Source organism: Equus quagga, chromosome 13 (assembly GCF_021613505.1).
Source record: "Equus quagga isolate Etosha38 chromosome 13, UCLA_HA_Equagga_1.0, whole genome shotgun sequence".
Taxonomy (NCBI): domain Eukaryota; kingdom Metazoa; phylum Chordata; class Mammalia; order Perissodactyla; family Equidae; genus Equus; species Equus quagga.
The window spans coordinates 28,476,001-28,495,227 of record NC_060279.1 but is presented as its reverse complement, the minus strand read 5'-3'; the positions used below and the strand labels follow the sequence as shown (position 1 = coordinate 28,495,227).

The 19,227-nt window shown below is 51.8% G+C and overlaps 2 protein-coding genes across 6 annotated transcripts in view; one reads left to right on the top strand and one right to left on the bottom strand.

Annotated features, from left to right (window-relative positions):
- Nucleotides 1-4,321: 4,321 nt before the first annotated feature.
- The window catches only part of LOC124250855 (carboxyl-terminal PDZ ligand of neuronal nitric oxide synthase protein-like), a 213,165-nt gene continuing 198,259 nt past the window's right edge, over nucleotides 4,322-19,227 (bottom strand). For all 5 annotated transcript variants that reach the window (XM_046683119.1, XM_046683118.1, XM_046683115.1 and 2 more), the window contains 2 exons: nucleotides 8,835-9,144; nucleotides 4,322-8,017 (listed from right to left, as the gene is read on the bottom strand). In XM_046683119.1, coding sequence (XP_046539075.1) covers nucleotides 7,519-8,017; nucleotides 8,835-9,144 — 809 coding nt within the window. In that variant the 3' untranslated portion in view covers nucleotides 4,322-7,518. The remainder of the gene's footprint in view (nucleotides 8,018-8,834; nucleotides 9,145-19,227) is intronic.
- On the top strand, nucleotides 13,999-16,422 carry SPATA46 (spermatogenesis associated 46). The gene is made up of 3 exons (XM_046683121.1): nucleotides 13,999-14,101; nucleotides 15,266-15,379; nucleotides 15,797-16,422. The coding sequence occupies exons 1-3, from the start codon at nucleotides 13,999-14,001 to the stop codon at nucleotides 16,321-16,323; spliced, it is 744 nt and encodes a 247-aa protein (XP_046539077.1). The 3' UTR covers nucleotides 16,324-16,422.

Sequence of the window (19,227 nt, the reverse complement as noted above, 5' to 3'; positions counted from 1 at the left end):
CTCGCTTCTGCCAGCAACGTGGCAAAGTGGCACCTGTGGGAGCAGAATTAAGCAGAAGACTCTGGCTGGAGATAAATGAGCTACACACTGGCCCATTAATCATTTTCCACTTTGAAAACGGCCTCCCTCAGTCCTTCTCTGCAGTTGTTGATCGGGTACCGAGACCGCCTCTGGGTAGGGGCCCTGAGGAAAGGGGCTGAAAAGGGTGGTGTTGGTCTATGGTGGACCTTGGTGAGAGCCCAGTCTAGTCTGCTCCACACCATTTAGCACTTGATTATTGTGTATGTATACATACATATATAAAATCTCCCGAGTTACAAGTTCCTGGAGTTTGGTCCAGTTCAAAGCACATCGTTACAGAGCTCCTGTGATGCCGCGTTGGGGACTGAGGAGTGAGACATGAAGATGACACGGTCCCTGCCCTTCAGGAGCTCAGAGACTTGTGGGAGAGACATGCCACAAGGCAGCTACTTTCCACGTCATTTGGCAAGTGCCATGATGGAGAAATGCATAGGATGCTACTGAAAAAGCAGAGAACAGGTTGGGGGATGATGTTCAGGAAGGAATCCTGAAGGGATGCCTGAGCTGAAATTTGGAGGATGAATTAACATACCCTGGTGAAGTCAGAGGAAAGAGAAAGGCAGACAGAGGGTGACTGGGCAGATAGACTGCCTGGAACAAAGGCATGGAGGCAGTTCTGAGCAGTTTGGGGCACTGGTGTACCGAAGCATGGAGGCAGTAGTGGCAGATGAAGCTGGCAAGGTAGGCGGGGCTGGGTTGTAGACGACTGAGTGCAGAGAACCCGTCTCACACCTCTCCCAAGCTCTTCGAAGAAGACTCCCCAGCCTAGTCACAACCTATACCACCTACATAACTGCTGATTGATGAGTCAGGGCGACTTGGGGAGAGGCACGGGCAGGGATGCTGACCACAGCCTCATCCTTTAGCTTTATTACATGTAGGATCACTTCCTAGATGGCCCACACAGTCTCTCTAGGAGACCCAGCTCCCAGAAATGTCACACCTTGGCCAGGTCTAAAGAGAATTCATCAGGTATGCTGCAAAGCCTTTCTGACAATTCTTGCCACAGAGGACCCAGGATTTAAACTGAGAAAGGAAGGTTGACAGAAATGGAATTTACTGGATACCCAGAGACTGCTGGGAAGGTAGGCAAGATGGTAGTCCAGACTTGTTCCAAGTTTTCCTGTTCAGCAATTGGGTCTGTCCGTTGTGGGCTCAGGATGAAGAGGGAGCTCATCCACTGACCAAAGCTGCAAGCCCTCTGCAGGCTAATGGGGTTGACTTCCCTCTGTCTCAAAAGGCCAGGCTGCTCCTTCACTGGCCTCATGGTGGCCTGGACCATTCCCAAGGTAACCACAGGGAGATATGATAAGTTGCTGTGAGTTAGCCCATAGCGCAGGCTGAACACTTGGCTGTGCTTCAACACCAGACCAAAGCGACAGGAGTTACATAATAAACTAGAGCCTAGAAAGGAAAAGGTGGGAACATGGCAGGTGCTTTAAGGAAGAAGGTAGCTAAGCAGATGGCACTGGAAACCACTGACTTGTTAAACAGTAAAAAAGAAAACAAAATTGCAGTATGTTGGGAGATTGCTGCTTGTTTGGGGGAATTTTTATGTGCATGTGTGTCTATTCCAAGGGAAAAACACTTGCAGTGTTTCCTACTCTGTAACTGACAGATTCCCCAGGCGCCTCCCACCAGACAGAAAGTAGCCCGCCTGGTGTGTCTGAGTTGGTCCTTACACATTTCCTCAGGTTTGCTTCCCTGTGTGGTCAATAATCGAGTGATTCGTTTCATGGGGTAGAGCCTCCCCAGGCTCCCTGGAGTTGGACTGTTTATCATGGCAGCAGCTGGACATAAGCTGGACACAAAGAGGATTTGAATCTCAGGAGGGTCTGGCCCTGGATACGGAACGCAGAGGAATTTTCTCATTAGTAGGAAGTCAGTGGTGGGGGACTCTGGGTTTTAATCGAGTGCTCCCGGTGCAAATGGCAGCAGGGAGGAGGGCGTCCTGGAGGGGTAAAGCACTCGAGGATGCTTTCACTGGACAACTTCAATTAAAGTTTCCAGAGTAGATTTCCTTGGCAGAGATGAAGGACATTAAATGCCATCAGCACTTATAAAGTTGTCCCGGGGGAGGGGGGGGATTCATCTGCAAGGGCTTTATTTCTTTGTGTGGATTTAATTACTTGTTCCCACACACAGAGGAGCCACAGCGGGAGCTCCAGATGGTGTACCCCAAACTCAGTGGTGGGCCCAGCAGGGACACTGCTGAGTGAAGCCCAGGGGACCCTGAAGGCCAGAATCTCAAAGTGAAGCCATGGCTGAGTTACCACCACCCACTGCCAGGCTGGACTGGGAAGCTCTGCTGTGGTGGAGACTGGGCTGGAGAGGGGACAGGGAGTAGAAGCACAGAGAGCTCTAGAACATGCCCAGGATTCACTGACTTAAAAGGAATTCTGAGGTCTGAGAGCAGAGTAAATTGACCGAGAAGGAATTGTCTGAGTTTGGGGCAGCATCTGAGATGTAGTCCTGGATTAACTCACTCACTAAATTCTGGATACCCACTGGGGTCCCCTACCAGCCCATGGGGACTTCAGGAATGAAGTGGGTTTCCTGATGACCTTGGATTATTAGTTTCCTTCAGCAACTACTGCAGGCAGATTAAGCTCAGAGGACAGGAACACTCCTTCAGTTGAAATGAACCCTCCCTCCCTTTGGTGCTTCCATTGTATTTTCATGTCCTGCTAACATAGCCTGTTAACATGAAGCCAGGGAGGGTAGGTACAATGGCGTCACCACCCACGTCAGCATAGTGAGAGAGAGAAATCTCGTACCCCTTTTCCGTCAACCTTACTACAGTGCCCCAACACACTTAGCTCATGGTAGGGGCTTGGATATATTGTGTGAATAAATGCATCTTTGTACACCAGCTTCTAGACCACTGGCTCGGCTTAGAGCAGAACATTAAAAAACATGACATATGCATATCCATTTTTACACTTAAAAATTTTCTTAAAAATTATTTTTACACTCCAATTCTTCACATTTGAGCTGAGCCAAAAATAACTACTTTGCATAATAGTGGGAAAGAAAGGCATATTAGAGGCCCATTTCACACCTGAGTGACTGCAGAGCCGATCTTGAAGCCATCCAATGGGAGAGGTCGCCCGACGGAAAGTTGCTGGAGCTTACGCTTAAAGGAAAGAGTTGCTATTGTACTTTCCATGCCTTTTTCCCATGCATGGAATACGTTGGATTGGTTTTTGCATTACTCCTACCTTCCCAGAACAACATGCCGTGCCCCACTGCAGAGCAAGCAAGCGACCTTAGAGCACCCGTTGTTCTCTTGCCCATCCTCTGAGTAATGAAGTGTAGGAGTGGAATTCCATGCAAAAAGGCCTGGAAACTTAGTGTCATGCACAAGGCACATCCGATGTGGAGCCAGGGACCCCTGTGTGCTGAACTGAAGAACCCAACCCCCGGCATGGTCATCGGGGCACATGGCAGGGCGGGGCGGAGAGGCCCCATCCTTCCTCCTCTAGAAACGTGTGTGGCTTCTGTGAACGGACTAAACCCCTCTTTTCCTTCCCCTTCCTGTCTCTTCTCCATTTTCTCCCTTTTAAGGAAGTTTAAGGCCTGGCTGATTCTCAGCTGTGTGAGTCCTCTGGGTCCCTGGATCTGACACTGGCCTGGGGGCAGCAGGGGGGCAAAGGGGCTCAGGCTAGCTCTGCTCCAAGCCACATTCTCTCAGTAAGCGAGCGTCAGGGTTGCCTCAGTCTGGGAGAAGGCCTGTCAGCAGCCCTGGGATTTCACTGACATTTACTGATGATGACTCAGACTCTGGTCCCTCTCTGAATGAGGTCTGCACACGCACACATGTAACTCTGTCCTCTCCTTGGTGGAAGGCGGCTATGGAGCCCAGTTCAAGAGTTATTGGCCTAGAGGACCATCTGGGGATCACCTGCACCTCCGCCCTGCTTCTTCTCGAGGAGGAGGGTCTGACCTGTGCACATCACCTTGAAGCTCCTGAAACAGCCACAGGTGGGGTTGGAAGAGGGACAATTTCATAGCAGCCAGTTAGGGGAACGCACGATGGCATATCCTGAGAGATCCTTCTCCCCCAAGGGTCTCAGGTTGGCGGCTGTCGGCAACGCCCATCTCCCTCACATTTCTATCACCCTCAAGTTTCACTCTTCCAGGCCCACAAAGCAAAACGCCAGTGCTCCCTGGCCGACAAGTCAGGCTTGAAGAAAACCAACCAATTCCCATCAGTCAGGAGAAAAAAACGACGCAGAGAAACCAAACCAAATCATTTTATTGCGCAGTGTCCTTCTACCAGAAAATTACTAAAAATATAAATAGAAAATCTCTAGAAAATACTCAGAATAGATCTGTAATCTTCTTTCTCCAAATGGGGGCCAACCTCTCTATTCTTTAAAAGTCGACGGATTACATGCATGTCCGGCTTCATATCATCCACATACATAACACAGACACATTTCTCTCCGTGCAGGGCAATGTGCCATCCTCCTGCCAGGTTCTGGAAGCTCACCTTGTCATCTATCAGGATAAAGCTATGTGCTGAGTATGGGGTTACAGTGGGGTTGGGGGAGAAGAGACTCTGTGGCCCCAACTTCCTTATGGGGACCTAGATGATTGTTTCTTCATTTCTCCTTGTTACCCTGCCCTTCGGCAGACTGGGCCACCAAGGGCCATGAAGCTGGACTGAGGGCTTTGTGTGTGTGCATACACGTGGTGGGGGTTGGGGCATGTGGTTGCCATGCTACAATCATAGGAAGGTCAGGCTGTTGAGACAGACACAGGGAGCCAGGTGAGGCTTTGGGTAGAAGAGCTGGGCTGAGCCCAGGCCCTAAGCAGGATTAAAAGTCCTTGTTTCTGTGGGCCTTTGGGTGGCACTCAGCCCTTAGCACCACACAACTTCCACAGCATCTAGGACCAGATTTCAGCCTCAGAGGGCCCCCCCGAGGCTGCAGCATCACCCCTGCTGCAGGAGGACAGTGAGGTGGAGATCACAGAGAGGTCAGCTAAGACTAGAGCGGGGTCCCACGGCCTCTTATTCAGTATCAGACATGAGTCTGAGGAACTCTGAGGTCACCCTGGCAATGGTTCTGGGACAACCTCGTAGGATCTCTGTGCTAATATTGGGCCTTAGGGCCAGGACTTCAGCTGTGGCTGGGTGTGGGGAGCAGAACAGGGTGCTTAAGCCAGCCTGGGCCTACAACATCTGTGCCTGTGGTTACGACATCACCTGGGCAGAGCCACCTGGTCCCTGGGGGGAGGGGGAGGGAGCCCCAGAGTGCAGGTAGCTGCTAAGTTCCCCATTAGAGAAGCAAATAGAGCTTCTGGTATGGAAGCTCAGATCAAAGGGCTAGCCTCCAGCATGGGTATTCAGGCTCTCTGCCCCCACATCCCCAGCTCTGTTTTGTGCCAAACCCCAAGCCATTCTGGGAAAACTCACAGGCCCCCAAATAATGCTAGTCCTGAGAGTCTCTGAGCATCAGGGTCAGACATCGCATCCTTGTGATGTTCTTGGAGTAAGGCAGGATCTACACATTCAGTAACGTCCTGCTCACCTCACCATGGCCTGCAAGGTGCCTGGCACGGATGGACCCTTGCAGGGAAGGGGAGAAAAGGCTTCACTGTGAGCATGCAGTGAAGACTTGTTTGCCAGGGTGATGGAAGACAGGGTAGAAGAAGAGGGGTGGGAGTGCTGTGGGAAGGCTGCACGGCTGCAGAAACAAGAATGCAGGGAGGGCGGCCGCACCCTGGCGATCCCTGCCCCCACAGGCTCCCAGGTCTATAGGAGTCAGCTTGGACATTTTACATGGCAGAGGTGCCGGGGAGGGGAGCAGGAACCAGGTAATGAGAAGAAGTGGGAAGTGAGGTCTGGGTGCCCCGGAGCTCATGGGTGGAAGCCGAACAATGAAAAGAGGATGCAGCAGAAGTCACGGGAAGTGGCCTGCCTGCAGGATGTGGCAGTCCCAGCCTTCTCCCAGGGAATTGCCACCCGGTTCAAGAAAAGGGATGTGCTCTTCTTGCTGCAAAGGCCCCCAGGGTGGGGATCACCCCCTGAGAGGGTCTCCTGGCCACAGGAAGACAGCACGACAGGACCCCTGGTGGGAGACAGGAACACAAAAGTGGGTTAACCCAGGAGGGCAGGAGTCAGTTGGGGTTGGATGAACCGAGTCACAGAGATCCTGAGGGCAGGTTGAGAGAGGACAGGTGAGGCATCAGGACCAGGGAAAGGCAGGCGAGAGGCCCCTCTAGGGAGACCAGGGCGGCAGGAGGCTCAGGCAGTTTCAACACAAGAGCAAAGCACCTCCACTTAACAGACAGTAGTGCACCTCCACGGCTGCGCCTCATCGCATTCCCCTCTCCCACATCCTTCACTCTGGCTCAGGCATTTATCATGCCTGGAGCCTAGAACTGCGTCATTTCAGGCTGTGGGAGGTCCCTGAAGAGCTGCTCTGACCCCCAGTGACTGCTCCTTCCTTGTCCTGTTTTCACTGCCTTCTCCACTACTTCTGCTTGGGTTCTCCTGGGACCAGCGCCCTGAAAGCCAAGTTCCTGGCTCCCCCAGCCAAAACAAGACCAGAACATACTCTGCTGCTTCTGCTGGGCCTGCCAGGCCCTGTCTTCACTCACAGCAAGGGAAGCCCTGGTCTTTCCTTCTGTGCAGGACCCTAAGTGTAGCTGCTCACGGCATCTTCCCCAAGGCCTCGCCCCGACAGGCACGTGGGGCAGGCGCTCTCGGTGGCTGGCTCTGTGCCCTGCCCCAGGGAGTGCTCACTGCCTTCTCCATCTGGCCAGACGGGGAAACACCCTGAGAGCCCCAGGCAACAAGGCTGCCTCAAGGTCTCAGGCCTGGTAAGCATCTTCTCTGGTCCACAGCCACAGGGGCAGAGGCAAGGTGACAACCAGGGGCCCGTGCCGTGCTGGGATCAGGAGGAGCCCTGACTGGGCTGTGCTCAGGGTATGTGGCTTTCTAGGTCTGGACCATCCTCAAGCCAGGCCCATCATTCCTCATCCAGCCCAATTCCCCCTGAGGCAGGAGGCCTCCCAAGCCACCAGGGAGGAGCAAGAAGAACAGGGGAGCAGGCAGCATGTGGAGACAGGCAAACAGAACCCCTGCAAGCCCCTATCCAGGGCTGGTGGCCCTGCCATTCAATGGGAAGCCAGGGCAACTCGGGAGCAGAGGAGCTCCAACATCCAAGGTCTGCAGTTGGCACCCAGAGGAGCTTACGGAAAATGAGGATGAGGGACGGCACCCCAGTCCCTCTGCCATTCTACAGATGGACTCTTCAACTAGGACTACTCCTGGACTTCTGGCCCTGTACCGGCCTGTGTGAGAGAATCGGCTCTCTGCTGGTGCCTTGTGCAAAGGGCACGGAGGAGCTGGGGCAAAGGCCAGGGTGCACAGGGGAGGGGAAAGCGGAGGGGAAGGGGGGTGGCCAGCAGGGATGAGAAGAGGCTCTACTCAAAGGACAGCAGGTCTGGGTGAGGGCCCTCATTGTCAAGGCTGGAGGTCCGTGCCCGAGGATGGGGGCTGCTGGCCTCCAGTGACTCAGCCAGGCCGATGGGGCTCAGGCTGAGTTTGAGGCCATTTCTCTCCATGAGGCCAGGGGAGGAGGCCCTTCTGCACTCAGTCGTCTTTAGCTTGGATTCGTCCTGGCTGTCCTTGTGGATTAGGTCAGGTACCGACAGGGAAACCTCTCCATTGGGCAGAGCCTCGCCCCTATCCCTCATTTCCATGGAGGCCTCTGGCTCTGAAGCGTCTGCTGGGACAGGCTGGGCAGTGGGAGGGGTGTCCTGGGGCTGCCCATGGGACAGCTCTGTCCCACACTCTAGGTTGCTTAGGACAGGCTGCGATGAAATGAGCATGTCCTGAGTGGTCTTCAGAGCCCGAGGGGTTCGCTTCCTGGTTATGGGAGGTGGAGGATCCAGCCGAGGGAACGCTTCTTGCAGGGCTGACCTGTAAGGTGGATGACAATAAACACACATCCTTTAAGAACGGCGAGACACCAGTCCCTGCTGCATTCCTGCTTCTCTGACTCCAACTGCACTTTGGACTCACCCACCTGGTGAGCGCTTTACCTTCGGGCTCTCATTCTCGGTTTAGCGCACAGGTCTCAGCAGCTTGAGCACAAGAACAGGCTTTCAGGCTGTCACAACCTCACTTAGTGTTCAGAGCAGCACAGAGCATTAACGCTGAGACCCCCCAGTCAACTGTGTCACCACAGAACCTATGCAATCAGCCTGGTAAAGGACGTTACCACCTCGGGAGCATAGGGTTTAAAACAAGTTTCCCTCCCCTGCCCCTGTGGGTTCTGACAGACACTCACTCCTCTATGAGCAGTCAGGGCCACGGTTCACAGGTATGGCTGGGTTTCAGAACCCACCTGGGGAGCTTCTGGGTGCTACCTAGGTTCGAATCCAGCTCTGACAACTACTAACTTGTAATCCTAAGCTACTCATGTTACCTCTGTGAACTTGCGTTATCTGCAAAATGGAAATATAGCCTACCACAGAGGGCTCCTGTAAGGGGGAGGTAAAAGAATGCAGCTGAAGGGTGTAGCACAGCGTTCAGACACGACAGGCACTCATAATGCTAGCTACAGCTATGGAGGGTGAAGTCAGCTCCCGTTAACATTGCCCAATCGGTCAGCTATTGTTCCCATGACAACTTCACCCCCCTTTAGGGTCATTTTCTCCCATTTGTCTGTGACTCTCTTCCAGTGGGTCCACAGAACCGTAGGGATTTTTGGGTGCGAGGGGAGATGTGCACTCACCTTTCGCCCTCCACGTCAGCCCCACTGGCCAGTTGGGCCCCTGCTGTCTTGTTGATCTCCATCGCGCCCACACTGCCCAGGCTCGAGGGTTCTTTTCTCCGCAGGAAGTCATTAACTTTCGCCCCCATGGCTTTGCCCAGGTTCTTGAGGTGCTGGCTGCTGCCCACCCAGAGTCCCGGCCCACCAGGCTCCACAGACGCGAGGGCGGCAGAGCTGGGGGCCGCGGGCCTGGACAAGTGGGGGAAGGAGCGGCTCGCCTGGAGCTTTGGCGTGAGGGCTGTGTTCAAGTTCTCAAACATGCTGTGGTCCACTAGGAACAAAGAGGGAGAGACAGGGAGCCGGTGAGTAGAGGGCAGTGGGGCTTGTCTTTTCCTTATGCCACGCCCACAACTTGTAACTTCACAGGGCTTTGGAAATAGTCACGAAAGAGCCAGTAAAGACACTCTTGAACCTTCCCATCCAGTTTTCTTGATGGGATGTGGGACTAGAAATTCTAGTACTGTCCCAATCAAGTTAATCAGTGATGAACTCGAGCCATAAAAAAGCTAACTTCTCCCCTTAAACCTACCTCCTTGACTCACAGCTTGACCTTGACCCTTACCTTGGGTCTGAAGTAAAGAAAAAATGAGGATGAAGCAATGCTATATGACATTGAGCTGTGAACACACGCTGAGCTCTCTGACTCAAGCCCTGGGACAGAAGCCAGTGGAGGGATGGCAAACGCGAGGCCTGGAGCGGAAGCTCCCCACTGAAAAGCCATGTGTGGAGAACATTTTCTCCACGGAAAAGTGGGCCAGCAGTTGCTCACTTCTCCTGAGGTAGAACTTGGGAGAACGGGCCAGCAGCAGGCAGAGAGAGGCTAAGTGGTGCTTGAGAACCAGGTCACACCAAATGGACAAGTACTCGCTGCCAACGAAGCAGGAGGAGCTTGACAAACACCAGCTCACTTAATCCTCATGGCAATCTAGCGAGGTGGGGCCTGGTAAGATATATGTTGATAGATGAGGAAGATGGGGTTCAGAGTAACAATGAACTGCCAGGCTTGAGATCACAGGGCCAATTATTGGAGGGGCTAGAACTATTGGCCTTGCACAACGGTAGGCATTTAATAAGTTAGTTTAGTTGACTTTTTATACAAATACTTAAACCCAAAGCTCGGGTCCCTTCACTGCTTTGCCCAGGCTTGGATCACAGAACGGTTGCCTAAATGTGTCTGGTAGACAGTCCCCCTTTGGCTAGAACGATTCACTCAAAGGGCTGGATGTAGACCCACTGGGTTGTAAATATTTGCAGGGCAGAGGCCAGGTCTCATTCATCTTTGTATCTTCACCAGCTGGCCTGGGTCTAGCACATAGTAGGTGCTCCAAAAGTATCTTGAATTGATTTGCCAAACCCGTTCTGCAGATGCAGAATTGTGGAGGCCAAGATTGTAGCCCCAAGGTTTGTAGTTGGAACGGCTAGAGCTCAGGGCTCTAAGCCATGCTGTCCATGCACTCACATCCGGGCATCCTCTCCTCACCTGGAAATCCCTCTCAGTCCTTAAGGTAGTCAGACCCTCTCTGGGGCCTTGGAAGCAGGCCTGTGCTTTCTGTCCTTACCAACTGCCCCAGACATTTTGTCAGTCTCGGGGAAGGAGGTCACTAGGCTCCTCTCCAAGTCAAGACCTCTGCCAAGTACCTATTCTCGATGAGTCTTCCTAAGAGTAACTGAGGTCAAGGTGGATCTTTTCTTCTGTCGAACTTTCGCATAAAGCAGTTTTCTCCGCCCTGCGCTGCTGAGTCTTGGGTCAGGGGAACAGTTCTCTTTATTGCGGTTTCAGCAGTGATATCCCTTCTGAGCCAACTACCTAGATAAGCCATAGTCTAAGGGTCTTTGGGCAGCAGGAGGAAGCTGTGGGAAGAGGAGTGGAGCTCTTCCTCTGTGGGGATGAACCCCACAGCCTTCACCTCTGTAACCGCCCCAACCCACGCATAGGGAAAGCACCACTGCAGGCGGGATGTGCCGGGGAACGCAATCAGAGCATCCTTGGGATACGGGGCGCAGAACTGATCGGTTCAGGCTGGCTGGGCTCCAGGTACAGACCCAACACACTAGCAGGAGTTCCCAGCCCACCCCTACGACAGGGTTATCAATTCCTGATTCTTCTCCTAAGAGTGTGTCTTGCCATGTCATCCACTTTTGCATAATTTGCCTATCATATCCCACATGCTCCTAATTTTTCTTTAATCATGAAATCTGCAAACTGGCAGAGGAGCCCTCGGAAACTAAAGCATTTAACTCTTTTCTCCAAAACCAGAAAAGTATTTGGGCCACCATGAAAGGAGAGCAAATGTTCAAGAGAGGTACGCTGGGGAAGGCAAATCCCCCCACTTCCTGGCTAAGATACTTCCGTGGCAGTTTCCTTATTGGTTTAAAGTGAATTTTCAGAGCAGTCACACTCATTTCAAAAAGCATATGGACCAAAAACTTCTGTCAAAGTGATTTGTAAATTGTGAGCCCCATTATTATTTTAAAAACACATTAGAATAAATGTAACTTCTGCATAATGCACCATTTTGGATATCCTGTATTTCTTGCTCTCTTCCCTTCAGAAGATATACACTGAATTCTTAAGTAATTTAAAGATAGCCCATCACACACTCTCTTTACCATTCTCTAAGTCTTTGAGGTAAATATATCTTGTCTCTGTAATAAAATGGTAAGCTCCTCGAGGGGATGTGGCATCTGAAGTGATTTTTATTTTCTATAATGCTCAGCATAGGGCCTTGCACAATAGTAAGCATTTAATAAGTTAGTTTAATTGACTTTTTATATGAATACTTAAAAACTGACTGCATTATGGGCTGATATTGTAGAGAAACTGTTCCCAAGCCTTTTTCGATTTACAAGAGCCACTCCAAACCCCTCCCCTGGCAGTGGTCCACAGGGGCTCTTGAGGTCAGACTGGGACAAACTGCCCTGTCCTCCAAAGTGGGCCTCTGGCTGGGGCTCCCTCCATCTCCACATCCAAGGGATGTGCAGTACGCCCTTTTCCTGCTGTTGCGCTAATGACCCTGCACCCTGTCCCTCCCTTCCTCAGGGCTGGAAGCTTGATGGTTCAGGAAATAATGGCGATGGTGGAAAGAAAGATGATGGGACCCCAGTTGAGTGGCCCTCCCAACAGAACCCCCCCGACATGCACAAACCCAAGCAGAGGGGAGCATTGGGGGCGTAAGTCATCCATAAGAAAGATGGTCTTACCTGTCCGAGAAAGGGGCTCGGAAAGCAGGTGGGAAACAAACGAGAGAGAGAGACATATTTTATGTAGTGGCCGATCACTTCGAGAGTGTCACCTTCTGCCTGGGCCACCAGCAACAAAATACCGAGAGGATACAGCATGCAAGACACAGGCCCTGCGACTAGGAGTATAACAAACCCTGGATAACCAGGTTCCCATAAACTTTTCAATAACTAAACCAAAACAGAGTTCTATTTTAAAAACTCTACAAACAGGGGCTGATGTGGCCTCCCATATTTCCCCCAATATTTTCAGCCCTCTCGACATTAAGTATCTCTGAAGTTCCACCAGCTGGCACTAGGAGGAAGGTATTCGGCCAAGGCAGGATGACATTCTAAGCCTTCTGGATCCTGTGTGCACCACTCATTACTATACTGTCTCATTTCCACATGTAAATCACTAGGTTTTAGACCAGGAAGATGCTCACCTACTCCAACTGTCTAAATTAACAAAATGGAAAGAAACGCAGGTGGCAGAGAGGTTTGCCTAATACCACACAGGGAGCTAGTGGCGGAGAGGGAATGAGAACACACACATGCTGACTCCCAGACCCATGATCTTTTTCTCTACCACAATGGCCAAGGGAAATTGCAAAGAGCCTCAAACTTTCCAGAGTGCATGGCATCAATTTACATTCCAACTTGTTCTAATGTTCCAAACCAGGCTATGAAGGAGGCACACAAGGAAATCAAGTTCTCTACACAGTCCGGGAAATGTGTAAACACTATGAATAAATAAGAGACAGGAAGACAACTCTGGGCTCTCGTGTGCCGAAGCTCACATACTCACTCCACACACTGCAGAGGAGCCCACTGCTCCTCACGGAGCGGGCCAGCTCTTTCCCTCACAGCATAAACACATCCACATTTAGATCCAAAGCACTGCATGTAACTAGTTGACACCTGTCGTGAGTACCTGGAGTGGGGCACCTTCCGCTTATATTCAAAGCAGCATCATCAGCTTTCACCCTGATTCCACATCTCTCTAGCGTGCTAGGTTGTTCTATGACAAAAGTGAAGCAAAGAGAAGGGGCGACCTTGCCACTCTGGAGTCTGCAGTCTCACCAGCAAACTGCCTATGATGAGCAAAACAGTGTTGAGTAAGCCACCCATTTGTGTTTTAGTCATTTGCTAAAAATAGCACCAACCATTTAAAACAATATCTGGTCCCTATTCTTAGGAAGTACACGTTGAAGTATTTAGGCACAAAGGGACTTTACGTTTGTAACTTACCTTCAAATAACTCAGAAAAAAAAATGTATACACACACAGAGACAGAGAGAGGGAGGGAGTCGATAAAGCAAAATAGGTAGAAGATTAACAAATAGGAAAATGTGGATACAGGGTAAATGGATGTTTTTGTACTAATTTTATTTTTGCAACTTTTTAATGTCTGAAATTATTTCCAAAGAAAATGTAAAAAATACACCTCAAACCAAAGAACAGAAACTAAAGCAAAACAACAAAAATACCTGGCTCAGAGTTCAGGCAGATGATGGAGAAGGAAAGCAAGGATGTCATTCAGAGAAGACAGAGGTTCCCAGAGCTGGGGGGTGACAGCAATGACACAGAAGAGTGACAGAGAAGAGCAAAGCGGGGCACACAGATTAGGCCACTACCCAGTCTCTACTATATTCTTCCTTCTCTCTGGGTATTCTCCATCAAGGCAGGCCACTGAAGAAGGACAAGTCAAAACAAAAATCTTTAAAAAACTTAATCTTGCTTGCAACAGACTCCACCCATCTTTGAAAGGGACAACCCAGCCAGTGAGTAGAATCATGTGACCTTCTTGTGATGTCAACTGTGCTCAGAATGTTTATCGTCTGGACAACCCAACCAGCCTCTTGGCAGCAGGCGTGTGATATCCATACTCTATGGTCGGCAGACGATGGAGAACTTCTCACTCCTCAGCATCTCTGGACCTGGAATCTCTTCCTGTGCCCTGAGCACTTTTCCTGATACTATGTCCTCACATGCCACCAGCTTGCCAGGTAAACTCAAGGGCCATAAAAATGTGGTTTTTTGAAGCTTTCAATTGAGTATTCTACCAGATCATGTTACAGGACCATAATTTAGTGAGAAAGTGAAATTACACATGCGGAGAAAATAATTTTTCAAAACGCTGCATCCATGATAAGTAGTTACTGCTGTTTGTTTATTTGTGGCAAGGGAAGGATGGGGGAAACATTTGTTGTCAAGTTTTCTTCTCTAAATTCTGCACGAAATCTCAAGGTGACAGTCTGTCTACATAAAGAGCATGTGCTGGTTTTAGCCCTGTTTTGACAAGCTGGAGGAAATCTAGAGTATCAGGCTATCAGGAGGAGCCTAAGAGGCAGGGTTAACTGATGAGCACATCATGGAAGAAAGCTGGATGCTCTCAGGACTTGCTAGTGTGGCCTGTGGACCTGCAACATCAGCATCACCTGGGAGCTTGTTAGAAATGCAGGCTCTCAGGCTGACCCCAGACCTGCTGAAGCAGAATCTGCATTTTTAACAAGATCTCCAGGTGATTCCTATGACATTAAGGTTTGAGAAGTATTGCTCTGTGGAGAGGTTCTAAACATCCATTTGTCTATACACAGGACATTTATACAACTGTTTCTCAAACTGAGTACAGCTACTGCTCTGGGCTTTGAGGCAGGTCGGCTTTTTATCCAAGTGTTAGCAGCCACCTAGGGTCCACCTGAACTCTTTCTGGCTGTTGGTGGGAGATGTTTCAATTGGAGAAACTGGCTTCTCACCCTCAAAGGGACCATGTAACACAGCTATGCAGCCCGGGACCAGACTCACTTCCTCTCTGGAGCCTAGGGGACACCCAGCGGGTGCAATGCAGAGTGAAGTCACACAGGCAGTGAGCTGCAAGAGGGTCGAGAGAGGGGTGGGCCAGGCAGAAAGCTGTTACCCGGTCCACCTCTTGAATTCTCCATTGGAGAGGACCTTTCCCAGGTCCCAGTGAAACTGCCCCATTTGGAATTCCCCAGTGTGTCATCCGGAATAGCTCGGCCCAGCTGGGTGCAAGAGCGGTCGTTGTTTTGCTACAGCTTTGCGATGCCTGAAAGTACCAAGGCTGAGCCTCTAGGTACGTCTTGGGGGGGTCGCAAGAAGAGGACTCTCAACGTTGCTCAGCTCACTGGAGTGCTTCCTCTGTACCCCAGACATTGCTAAGGCTGCGTTACCCACGGAGGGGTCCAGCCCAGCACAGGCCCTGCCACCTCAGTACCAAAGCAGCGCTCTCCGGCACGGCGTGGTTAACACAGTGCTCTTACCAGGTGAGGCCGTCTCTGACTTGGCGGGCACAGGTGAGGGGCTGGGAGGACAGGGGCTGCTCCTTTCAGGGAAGGGTGCCTGCGCACCAGAGAACCACCCACTGCCTTTCCCCTGCAGTCTCCTATCTGGTCCTTCGCTTAGCAGAGACCCACAGGCCTGTGGAGGCCTCCTACCTCTCCTCTTCTGTCTCTCAAACTGGTGTACAGCAGTAGTTTCTGCCTAAGTGGCCTGTTGCAGGAAGACAGTGAGGCTGGAAAAATGGCCACAACCATTGGTGGTGGAAAGAGGAATCATAGGAGGCCAGAGGTCTGTCTATCCTTAGAGGAGGCGACGAAAGGTACCTGCCTGCCTTCCGCTTATTCCACGGCCTTCAGTGCCCCCAGGCCTCACTGGCCCCTGCCCATGCCTTTCCTTTGCAGACTGCATCTTGGGGGACCCCCAGAATGAGGAGCAGCTGAGACGGAACTGCATTATCTACCGGCCCTGGTTCTCCCCTTACAGCTACTTCGTATGCACGGACAAAGAGAGCCACCTGGAGGCCCACAGCTTCCCAGAGGTGCAGCGGGACGAGGGCAGTGGGGACAACTGCCTTCCCGAAGACATGGCGGAAAGCATCTGCTCATCCTCTTCCTCTGCAGAGAACCCCTGCCCCCGAGAGGCCACCAAGAAATCCAGGCACGGCCTGGACTCCATGGACTCCATCACATCCCGGGACATCCTAATGGCCTCCAAGTGGCACCCAGCTCAGCAGAATGGCTACAAGTGCGCGGCCTGCTGCCGCATGTACCCCACCCTGCACTCCCTCAAGAGCCACATCAAAGGGGGCTTCAAGGAGGGCTTCAGCTGCAAGGTGTACTACCGCAAGCTCAAAACCCTCTGGAGCAAGGAGCAGAAGGCCCGGCCGGGAGACAGGCTCTCCTCCGGTAGCTGCCAGGCCTTCAAGTAGCCCTGAAGGATGGTGGCAGCTGCCTTGTTAAAGTGGACCCCTCAGGTTAACAGGGGCTGAAGCCTATTCATGTCTCTAGAGAGATGTCAATAAACCGAAGTTAGTCACAGCCTTCTGTCAAGTCTGAGGTCACCCTGCACCACCTGCTATCCCTCCCAGTCCTGAGTCCCCGTCCCCTTCCCCTTGGGCTAACAGTTGCTTAGCAACCCCAGGCCTACCCCCCCTCTTTTTTATAAAGACAATACCCAAACTTTGGTAATATCCTCCAAGACAGTGGTTCTCAAGGTGAGGTGTGCAGACCAGCAGTATCAGTGTCCCTGGGGAACTTCTTAGGAATGAAATCCTCTGGCCTACTGAACCAGGACTCTGGGGGTGAGCCCCGCAATCTGTGTTCTAACCAGCCCTGCAGGTGATGCTGACGCAGCTCAAGTCTGAGAGCTACAGCCCTAAGATCCTGGCCTTCTTGCTGGTCCCCTGGGACCAGTCCTTGCCCCGGCCCCCCCCCCCCCCCCCCCCCCCCCCCCCCCCCACAAACACTAGGGGAGAGCTCACTGAGGGCAGAGGGTTGAACGTCCTTTCCTATCAGCATGGGGAAGGTTCTATTGGCAGAGCCTCTGCAGTTTGACAGCTCCTTAGATGTCAGAGCTTCTGAGGGGTGGAAGCAGGGGACGACATACCCTAGCACAAGGCAGAGAAGAGGCAAAGAGGGTGGGGACCCATTCCTGCCACCTATACCACAGTCCCTCACTTGGAAGGGGCACCTCTGGCTGAAGCAGAACAGAATCATTTTTGACCCAGGGGCATCTTTATACAGCTGTGTTGAGTCATGTCAAAACAGGCAGGGAAACACGTGAAAACAGCACTTCCCGTCACCAAGTAACGTCCCAGCCCTGATTCTCATTCCATTTCTGAGCAAACTTCACTGCCAGCTCTGACCCAGAAAAACAGGTGAGTATCAGGGATGCAGCAAGGACCTCTGCTTTGCCCATTATGTGGTTAAAAAAAAAAAGAAAAAGAAAAGCTGAATGCTCAATGGTCTTATTTTTAGGCCTTATTTACCTCTCATTTCATCTCCCTAATGACTCAGTGGGCCCTTTCACCACAGTGGGGCACTTCCTTTCAGAGACTCTGGCACCAACCCTCCCCGTTCATCCTGCCTCCCCACTGGTTGGCTAATAGGTGGGGTGGATGGTCTCCCCTTACCTTCCAGTGACAGAGTAAGTCTTCCCGAAGCCCCACTTTATGGTTTAGCAGAGCTGCTTTGGCTTACCACGGTTTTGTTGAAAAATCGTTTGTGGTTCCTTCGTCCCCACAGAGTAAGAGGCTAGACTCAAACCCCACCACGCCCCATGCTGTGAGACCACTCCCAGCCCTGCATACCATCCCCTGCTCCTCACCTTGCTCTTTCCCCAGGCTCCACCCACCCAGCCAGAGTCCCTGAGTCTACCTGACCTGCAGGCTCCTGCTGGGCCGAGAGCCAGGACATGTGGAGGCCCACCCGCCCACTCTGGGGCGAGGTGGTCTCCAGGCAGCCCTGACAATACTCCCAGGGCCCAGTTCCCTGAGGGAGCAGATCAGTGACTCCGGGCAAGTCTTCAGTCCTCACTCTGACCTCGTTTCCCTAAGTGGGAAAGCCACCTGAGGGTTCCAAGGCTTCTCCTCACACACATCACTGTGCATGTGTGTCCCCCTTGATGGGGCTCTTCGGGGAGTACAGGGATGGGGACGGGGGTGGACAGGAGGAGGCCGCTCATGGTCTCACTACCGTCTGTGGGAGAACCAGGAGAGGAACTGGCTCCTCATCTGCTCTCGCACTGTCTGCCCAGCCCACATTCCCTCCTCCAGGGCACCCGTACTACAGGCACAGAACATGTTAAAAAAAAGAGGGAAAGCCATCCAATGGTTGGGGACTAAGCCCAGGGCCACTATAACCCCAGCAAATTTCTCAGGACAGAATTCTGAGTAAAGTTTCAGCACAGCAGAAGATGCACCCTCGGGGCCGGCCCGGTGGCAGAGTGGTTAAGTGCGCATGTGCCGCTTCAGCTGCCCGGGGTTCACCGGTTCAGATCCCGGGTGCGGACATGGCACCACTTGGCAAGCCATGCTGTGGTAGGCATCCCACGTATAAAGTAAAGGAAGATGGGCACAGATGTTAGCTCAGGGCCAGTCTTCCTCAGCAAAAAGAGGAGGATTGACAGCAGATGTTAGCTCAGGGCTAATTTTCCTCAAAAGAAAGGAAAATGAACCCTGCACACAACTGTACTGAGCAGTACAGGCCTGGCCTCCCCCTTCTCCCCGGTACATTAGAAAATAAACTGCCTAGTGCCCAGCCTGGGCCACTGCCAGACACCCTCCTGTCTCCTTTTAAAAATGCAGTCTCGTTGGGGCCGGACCCGTGGCCAAGTGGTTAAGTTCATGCACTCCGCTTTGGTGGCCCAGGGTTTCGCAGGTTTGGATCCTGGGTGTGGACATGGCAGTGCTCATCAGGCCAGGCTGAGGCGGCGTCCCACATGCCACAACCAAAGTCACTCACAACTAGAATATACAACTATGTACCAGGGGGCTTTGGGGAGAAGAAGAAGAAGAAAAAAAAAAAAAGGCTGGCAATAGATGTTAGCTCAGATGCCAATCCTAAAAAAAAAAAAATGCAGTCTTTTAGCCTTTAGCTGTATGTGTTATATTTTATCCCCATTTTACAGATAATAAAATAAGGCTCAGTCCAGTGCATTCATCCCGAAAGGGCAGAGGGCACATGAACCTGGTTGATGTGACCCTCCCAACCTTCCTTCAGGCCTGAGCTTGACAAAGGCTTAACAAACCCTCTGCCTTCAAAATGGCTAAAAGTTCTAGCCAAAGGAATCTGGTTTCCAGAAAGTCGCTTTGCGAGATCCTGCAGCTCCTCAT